Here is a 7430-nt window from a genome sequence, read left to right as displayed (position 1 = left end):
GACCCCAAAGTGCACTAAAAGGACTTATCTGAGACTAGAGAGAAAGTACCTAGCCCAGGGAGAAAAGATGAGCAGAGCAGAGGGGCCTGGTGTTTTCTGAAGCAGACAACACTGTGCTCTACTTTTTGGGCATGTAATCTGGAAGGCAGCAAGATGCTAGAAGGAAAATAGTTGTATGGTATATTTTGGCAGTCATGCCCATTAGTAGTCTCACAGAGACTCCTATCTCCCCAATTTGATACAGACATAGCAGATAAACCAGACCCAAGATGTGATAAGAATATTGTGGCTGTCCCTTAGCAGGGAGGACCTGGTGGGCCAATGATCAGGCCAATGTCCCCCACAAAAGATCTTGCCACTATGTGAGATTCTAGAACTATTTGGGGTATGACAAGGTGAGAGGACTCCAAAAAGGACTGGGATTAAGTTTCCCATGATCCCAGCACGATAGTAACCTGAAATAGAAATGAATTTGTTCTGAAAATGCAGTAAGATTTCTTGCGCACCTGAATTTATGGTCATGATTCATGGCTCTCCACCAGTGTTTGACTATAGAATTGGCTGGTTGAGTGATAAGGAAAGAAAGGTAAAATCCATCCAGGGAGGCCAAAATAATTATGATTCGTAATTGGACTTATGACTTATTTTATTCAAAGAAAATTTAGAGGACAAGAAATAACTAATGGGAGAGAATTTGGGTAACATTTATAAGAATAATCCTTTAAGTGATATATACTTTCTTGGTATATCCAAATATAGCATAATCAGTAATACAGAAAAATTCTAGAGTTAAGGAGTTAAGTCCAAGAAAGAAAGAAATTCTGAGGATTAGAGATTTGGCTTAAATGATATGACAGGATGAACTATGATTTGTAGCTCTGAGATCTTTCCTCTCCTTTCCATTTCCTTCTCTCTCCTTGCACCAATTTCTCCATCATCTACATCTTACCCTATTCTGTATGAAAGTAAGGTTAAAATAACTTGTAATCTTTGCATTTATTACTGGTCGTGTTAAATTTATAGTTCTGATTCTGAACATTACTCACATTTTTCAATCAGATTTTATTTTGGAGTTGTATGTTCAAAAAACTTTGAGAGGTGTAGAAACTCATCCTTGAACTTCCCTGGACATGATTCAGAGGCTGATTGAGGAAAGAGCTGAATCTCTGGCTTTAAAGGATTGTTCTGGTTTGGCAATAAGCACCTGGGAAAATTAGCTTCAGGAAGAGGAAGAACTTCACCTTTGTTTAGTGGTGGGAGTCGGTAAACATATCCAATTTGTCTCCAATGGACGGGAAGGGGTCTTTTACCCAAGCCTCTTTCTTCTGAATGCCTAGGTGGCAGGTCATGGTGATGGTGATCCTGGGGACCTTGGCTATAGGGTGGTGGGTCACAGGGTCCATGGTCCTGGAAATCATGATGGGGATGATGTCTATGGGGATATTTTCTATGGGGATGATGTTTATAAGGATGGTGATGCTTATGAGGATGGTGTCCATGGGGGTGGTGTCCATGGGGGTGGTGTCCATGGGGATGTTGTCCATGGGGATGATGTTCATGGGGATGGTTCTTACTGGAATTATGATTATGGGAGGGTCCATGGGTCTGATTGTGGCCAAAAACAGGGTGATGACATTGGTGACATCTTGACCCTGAAGGAGGTAAATGTGGAGGATCTCCTCTGTGTGGATGATCTTTGTCTTCTAGGGGAGGTGGGCATCCAGATTCTTGTAGCTTATGGGGATGATGGTGGTATCTGGATCTATCAGGCTTAAATGGAGGTCTGCCAGCAGGAGGATGCTCATTCTCACTGGAGTGGAAGGGATGGCCCAAATGGTACCGTCTGCCACTGAAGCTTCTATGTTCCTGGGAAAGGACATGCAAAAGTGAAGAACATCAGCTAACACAAAAGAAGAAGTTAGATGTTTAGACTAATAGTCCTCAAACTTTTGGATTCCACAAATCAATCTAAAAAGAGGGATACCAACAAAGGGTTGTCAAATTTTTATCTACCCAAGTTGGCATTAAAAAAAATACAAAAGACAAACATAAATTTTCATCTGCCATCATCATATGGAGTTCTGGTGGCATAGTGGTTAGAACATTTGGCTGCTAACCAACAGGTTGGCAGTTCAAACCCACCAGCTGTTCCATGGAAGAAAGATGAAGCAGTCTGCTTCTGTAAAGATTTACAGCTTGGAAACCCTATGGAGCAGTTCTACTCTGCTCTAAAGGGTCATTATGAGTCAGAATCTACTTGAAGGCAGTGAGTTTGGTTTGGTAGGTATCACCATCATTACTTCACGAAAGGAAAGACATTTTGACAACTAATGGGTTTGAAAGACAATCTCAGAGTAAAGAATGGTTCTTTTGATGGAATAAATGTTATATTATGAAAAACTTCCTTTGTTATCCTTACTTTCTCATTTCAACATAAATGGTGAAACTATATTATGAAATGGCATCCATCTGCTGACCAATATCTGGAAACTAATGCCTTTTAATCTATTCTCAATAGAGCTCTAAGACTTTGTGCTATAAGCATCTTTTCATCTCTTCCTCTTGAAGGAGGGTATTCTCTTCTTCACTCTCCTCCTTACTCATATTTCAATTTTTAACAAATTTATTGAGCCATGTTCATGGTAACTAATATGCCCTTTGTGGGGGGATGAGGGACTTGGCACATGGCTATTTGGACTCTTTTTCATATTTTTTGCTAATATAAAAAAATACTGTGAAGAACATTTTTATGCTCATCCATAAAGCAGAATAAAGCTTTCTGGAACAAAATATTGTTTTGCACCTTATTTTACATACCTTTATATAATATATTGAAAACTAGTAGCATAGTGGCTAAGGCACTTGACTGCTAACCAGAAGGCTGGCTGTTCAAACCCACCAGCCACTCCTTGGAAGGAAGATGAGGCAATCCTACTTCTGTAGTGATACTGCCTCGGAAACCCAAGGAGGGGTCGCTAAGAGTCGGGTCCAACTCGATGGCACATGACAACAACAACAATTCCTCTTAGGCTAGGTTCTACGCCTAATAATAAAAGCTAACAATTATTAGGTTTCAGCAATGGAGTCTTGAGTACAAGGACCTTTTTATCCCCCCCCCCCCAAACTCATTTCAAATTGATCGAGTTGTTCATGGTTTTATTTTTTGGTCAAAATATCACCCCTTCTCCATTCTTGTAAAAGGTTTTTATAGTGCTCTGACAGCAATTGTATTTCTTTCCCCAGGGACTTGCTCTCCTCTATCGATTTTTTTTCTCTCTCTCTTTAGTTCCACATTTTCTAGCAGAACTACTTCTCATAAGGTATCATTAGGCAAAACTCCTTCTCTGTAGTAGAGAATAGACACACACAAACGCATTCACTCTTTCCAACTCTCTCTTTCCCTTTCCCTCTCTCTCTCTCACACACATATACATAGAAGTCTGTAAGAATCAAGTACATAATGTATGACAAATGTCACTTGGCCTGCTTGTGATAAAGGCTAGTTTGATAGTAGCTCACCTCAAGGTTGAAGACATCACAGTTAACAACAAGATCTTTTGGGGTTTCTAAGTCAGAGACTTCTACATCATATGAAAAATCTGCTCTGCAGAATCCAAAGACCTATCAGGGAGAGAGAAACCTGTTAGTGAATTTGTGAGTTTGTGTGTGTGTGTGTGTGTGTGTGTGTGTGTGTGTGTGAGAGAGAGAGAGAGAGAGAGAGAGAGAGAGAGAGGTTGCTGTGAAGGTGTCAGTCAGTTACAGTCATGAGCTTCCAGACATTTGTGAAAGGAAGAAGAGTTTTAGAAACATCAGGCTAATATGATCAAACATGAAAAGAGTTAAAAATCTTTCCTAGTCGATAGTTTGAGAAAAGTGCAGAGTGTTCTGTTATAAGTTGCTGTGTTCTCTTCATGTGCAATCGCCAGCAGTGGGCTTCCCCATGGGTGATGATGGGGAGCAACACTTCATTGTTGCCTTACCTTTGGGCCAATTCAATTCAGCCCTGCCTGTGCCTGCAGAGAATGAGGAACAGTATAGAAGAGGGGCTTGAGCAACTTTAACTGGCCCCCGGAGCAAACTGTTGGAAAGGAGGGATCCAGTGTAAAGATGGGTCTGCATGGACCTTATCAAGGAATATGTCTACTGGCTCCACCTTGAGCATGGAGTTTGCAACTGGTCATCACTCTTATGTCCCAAACCAAACTCACTGTCACCGAGTTGATTCCAACTCATGGTGCCCCTATAGAACAGAGTTGAACTGCTCTGTAGGGTTTCCTAGGCTGTAAATCTTTATGGAAGCAAACTGCCTCATCTTTCTCCCACAGAGTGGCTGGTGGGTTTGAACCACTGACCTTTTTTGTTTAGTAGCTGAATAATTTAACCACTGTACCACCAGACTCCTTTTTTATGCCCCAAAGGCCCCTGAATCCAATTGCCATAGTCTGACTAGGGCAAGAAAGCTCTTTTCTAGAAGAGACTGATAAACATTGTGGTTCTAAGTACAATTTTGGAGTCAGACAGGAAAGCCTATGTTTAATCCTGACTTCACAATTTATAGATACATGAGTTTAGGCAAGTTACATAAAGTTTCTGAAACTCAGTTTCTTTGCCTTAGTTTCAATGGGGATGATACTATGTTCCCCACAGGTTGAAGGAGAGCTTAATTAAATGAAATCATGCTGTGAAGCACTTAGCACTCAGCCTTCTCTCCTGCCCCCATGTTTCTGCATTGGATATACGTTACCCACACTGGCCACTAAGTAGGATTCCACAATTTCTTCAGGTTGAAAATTTGAACAGCCAGCAAATAACTAGTGAATGCTTCCTTCTTCTTTTCTGGAGAATGTGTTAAACCTCTGAGAAATCCTGCACTTGAAATTACAATTCTGTATCCTAACACTTTCTAGCTGCTTGTAGGTAAGTTGGTTAAACTTCTAGGCCCTCAGGTCCTGGGGAAATGGAGGCAGATACTTGACCTTTCTTCCTTGCCAGGTTTGTCACGGAGCTGCAATAAGGCAATCATATATGTGGAGTGCTTTATAAACTGTAAGTCATCATGCAAATGCCAGGAATTATTAATAAGGTCTTCCTGCAGATGATTGGGTATCGATTTACAAATGATTACAGAAAAATTCCACTGGCTTAGACTCAGAACTGGATTCTAATCTCTGCTCTGTTGGGAACATTGGGCAAGACCCTTGTTTTTCAGTTACCTCCTCATTTGTCAGACAGTATTATTATGAGGAGAAAATGTAAAGGAGTGAATGAAAAGCACCTGCATGTGTAGGTTCTTAATATAAGCTGGTTGTTAGTTTTAGCTAGACCTTTAATCCTAATGGTTGAATAACATGCTTTTATGTTTAGTTATAAATAATGTATACAGAGCCTTATTCTCATCCACTTAATGTTTCTGCCTTAGTTTTCCCGCCTGTAAACTGGGGATGAAAACAGTACCTACTTCATAGGGTTGTGTGAGGATGGCATAAGCTAATATATAAGTAAATTACTTAGAAGAGTACCTGGCACATAGTAAGTGCTCTCTAAATGTTACTTATTATTTCACAGACGTTCATTATACTCACATTAGAATGCCTGTGAGAATGATGTCTGGAGCAGTTCCTCATGGAGAAGTCCACATAGTAATTGGTTCTTTCCCCTCCTCTCTAGAATGGGAAAATACACATTTTTTTTTTTAAAGTAGATACCTCTAACCAATTAACTGTAAATCACTAAGAGGATTCAAAATCACCAATACTCATCATTTTTCTTATGTTTTTTTAAATCACCAAACCAAATGCACTACCGTCTAGTAGAATCCAACTCATAGGCATCCCTCCTTGGGTTTCTGAAGCGGTATCTCAACGTAAGTAGATTGCCCAATCTTCCTTCCGAGGAGTGGCTGGTGGGTTTGAACCTCCAGCCTTCTGGTTAGCAGTCAAATGCCTTAGGCACTATGCCACCAGAGCTCCTTTTTCAATCACATAAGTGATAAAATGAGTAACATTTTATTAGGAAGATTCAAGTTATTCAGACCTAAACAAGCAAAATATGACCCTCCCTGTGGTGATACCTTCCCAGTGGTATTACTGCTGTTTACTTGACCTGTTTTCTTTGAACCTTTTCTTAGATGTGTTGCACATATATACATATATCTAATTATTTAATACAAATGGGTTCATATTCTAAGTATTGTTTTATACCTTGCTTTTCCTTTAATGTAAAACTCTAGTGTACGTAGGTTGAGAATGTTCTTTTTAATGTATTGTGCTCATTCCATTGTATGTATGCACCACAATTTAACTTTGCATTCAACCAGCTACTCTATAAAAAAACAATTCCAGGTGGGAGGCAGGAGTGTCTCTCTATTGGGAGGTGGCAGAACGGTCTAGTTCCAACCACATCACTGGGTGTGGTGGTGTGGTCTCTCTGAGTCTTGAGTTTCCCATGGTAATACAAGGAAGTAAGGACCAGATGAGTTTTAATAACTCATGTAATTCTAATATTGCTCTTCTGTCTTTCCCTCTTTCCTTTTTGGATTTTCCTTCCTCTCCCTCAAATCATCATCCTCCTTCCCCCTCAAAAAAAAAAAAAAGCACCTTGTAGGAGGGCAGTTGTTTGGTATCTGCCTATCACAGCCCCAAATGCACAATGGGACCTTGGCCTTGACTTAAAAGGCTTGACTTTTAAGGGCCTTGAGTTAAAAGACTGAGTGTAGCAGGTAGACAGGGTCAGTGCCTCTGAGTTCACACCTGCCAGGTTGAAATCCAGGCATTTAGGTTCTGGTTGGACATTAGTAGAGACTCACCCCTCTTGAAACTCTTTCCACTTGGTCCACTCTGAAAGAACTGAAATCTCTATTCTCTGTTTTGTACTTCTCAAGGGCTTTGTTGGCTAGTGTTCTGTAGGGCTCAGTATCTTCAAAGAAATCCAAGAACACAGGACTGTCTTTGGTATTGGCCAGGGCCGAAGAGACTGGAGAAAAAAGATGGCATCGTTGTTACCAGGTTGGAAATGGCAGCGCCATTGCTGGGACTTAATACATGTAAGTATGGTGGCAATAATAATAATTACAATAGCTTCCAATTTACAGATGGGCACATCGAGGATTCAAGAGGTTAGATGACTTGTTCTAGGTTAATCAGCAGCAGAGCTAAACTCAAACCCAGATCTTTTTGATGCCCAAGTCCCTGTTAGCTCTATTCCTGATGCCTCTCACTCATAAAATGTTAATATTTTCATGAACTATTCTAGCCTCTGCCAAGGAGAGTGAAGCATCATTAACATAACAGTTTGCTCACAGAGAGGAGAGGACATAGCTCACCCTTTCTTTAAGGCAACCTCTTGAGAGGTTGCTTGACTATTGAAAATTTGAATATTAAATTCTACTGAGGTTTATCATCTTTAAAGGTCTTCTTATTTATTTATTTATT

General features: G+C 40.3%; 1 protein-coding gene across 1 annotated transcript in view; it reads right to left on the bottom strand.

Annotated features, from left to right (window-relative positions):
- Window positions 1–1062: 1062 nt before the first annotated feature.
- The window catches only part of HRG (histidine rich glycoprotein), a 12335-nt gene continuing 5967 nt past the window's right edge, over window positions 1063–7430 (bottom strand). The window contains exons 4-7 of the mRNA XM_007935982.1: window positions 6806–6972; window positions 5583–5663; window positions 3520–3621; window positions 1063–1866 (exon numbers count right to left, since the gene is read on the bottom strand). Of these exons, the coding sequence (XP_007934173.1) occupies window positions 1063–1866; window positions 3520–3621; window positions 5583–5663; window positions 6806–6972 (1154 nt within the window). The remainder of the gene's footprint in view (window positions 1867–3519; window positions 3622–5582; window positions 5664–6805; window positions 6973–7430) is intronic.

Source organism: Orycteropus afer, unplaced genomic scaffold (assembly GCF_000298275.1).
Source record: "Orycteropus afer afer isolate SDZICR_OR568_19922 unplaced genomic scaffold, OryAfe1.0 scaffold00032, whole genome shotgun sequence".
Lineage (NCBI taxonomy): Eukaryota > Metazoa > Chordata > Mammalia > Tubulidentata > Orycteropodidae > Orycteropus > Orycteropus afer.
Note: the sequence above shows the minus strand (reverse complement) of the source record. Positions and strands in the feature narration are given on the sequence as shown.